This window comes from Galeopterus variegatus, unplaced genomic scaffold (assembly GCF_000696425.1).
Source record: "Galeopterus variegatus unplaced genomic scaffold, G_variegatus-3.0.2 Scaffold7446, whole genome shotgun sequence".
Taxonomy (NCBI): Eukaryota; Metazoa; Chordata; class Mammalia; order Dermoptera; family Cynocephalidae; genus Galeopterus; species Galeopterus variegatus.
Window position 1 is genome coordinate 95,833 of NW_007733557.1, and position 1,454 is coordinate 97,286.

Below are 1,454 nucleotides of genomic sequence, written 5' to 3' on the forward strand. Positions count from 1 at the left end.
TGAGGACTCAGCACTTGCCGTTCCCTCTGCCTGAAACAGGTTCCCCAAGCTAGCTGCATGGCAGAGCTCCCTCCTTCAGGCCTTTACCCAAATATCACCTTCTCTGAACTTTCAACCCTCCACCCCAACAGTAACACTTGCTTTCCACCTCTACAAGGGTGGGGATTTTTGTCTTTTTTGTTCATGACTGCATCCGTAACTACCTAGAACAGTGTCTGGAATCTAGAGAGCCCTTAGTAAGTCTTGGGTTCAATGAATGAATCTCTGGCTTTTTGAACAGCCCTGCTCCCCACTAAACTGTCAGTAGAAAGGTTGTCACAGTCACATAGGGAGGAAGAAGTCAATGCCCAATCTGTGTCTTATTTTCTTTATAAAACTTATCTTCTATGCAAATGCCTCTAACAAAGTAGTAGCAAATAATAGTGTAACACTCCTAATTATACTCTAGACCAACTTTCCTACCTGATATATTAAACATGACTGTTGTTTTAGGTTAATGTGCTATGAAATTTAATGGAAAAGTTTTCACAAATTAAGTTTTCAAAGGATTCTAAACTATTAAGACGTGACTAACAAGTGGATTTCTACCTTTATAATTGAAATGGTCCAGGGCTTAAATAACCCCTATATTCTAAGAATAGGAAAGCTAACACACAGGTACACTAAGGTCTAAAGCCCTCATAAACCACAGCAACAAAACAGATCTCTGAGCAACCTGGAGGAATCTGGTAAACTGGTCAGAAGCAAATTTATTATAATTAAACATTACCTTCCTTTATCTCTGCTTCGCTCTGTGGCTTGAATTCACACGTACTTTTATTCACACATCTGGAAAAGAAAACTCTTGATACACACTAAAGAATAAAGAACACTTGACATGTTAGAATTTTTAACTCTCAAGAAATAATAGTGAAAAAAAAAACCCCAAAAACCAGTCAACAATTACAAGCCTGTTGTGAACTACTTAGGTCTAGAGTATAGTAAAAGAGATGTTTTATTTTTTTCTTTCAGTTCCTTTTTAGGAAAAGAATTCTTACAGATAAAGGCCAGGTATTAAACATGTGTGTGATGCAGTGATCCTATATTTTAGTATCATAATAACCATCCATATACGTGGTAGGGCAGGATTATAGCTTCCCTAATTCAAATGACCCCACTTATTACAGAGTTAAAGGATTAAAATGCACTCCAGTGCTAAGAACCTAACCACAGCTACACAGAGTCAGGATATGGGAAAGCACTGGTGTTCTTCAACTGTGTGAGGCTCCTTTCTTGTGATGAGCCAGCAGCCATAGTGTAATATCCTCAACACTTTAAAAATAAGTTATCAAGAAAAAAAAAGGTAAAAAGTGTAAAGCACTTTTAATTTTACAAATTCCCATAAAAACATGAGTTAAAAGACAACTGAAGGGGGCCGGCCCGGTGGCGCACTGCTACAGTGCGCCGCTTGGGAG

General features: G+C 38.3%; 1 protein-coding gene across 1 annotated transcript in view; it reads right to left on the reverse strand.

Moving 5' to 3' along the window:
• The window catches only part of BUB1 (BUB1 mitotic checkpoint serine/threonine kinase), a gene marked incomplete at its 5' end in the record, with an annotated part of 41,048 nt that overhangs the window by 28,679 nt on the left and 10,915 nt on the right, over positions 1–1,454 (reverse strand). The window contains one exon of the mRNA XM_008591964.1: positions 770–828. Within this exon, the coding sequence (XP_008590186.1) occupies positions 770–828 (59 nt within the window). The remainder of the gene's footprint in view (positions 1–769; positions 829–1,454) is intronic.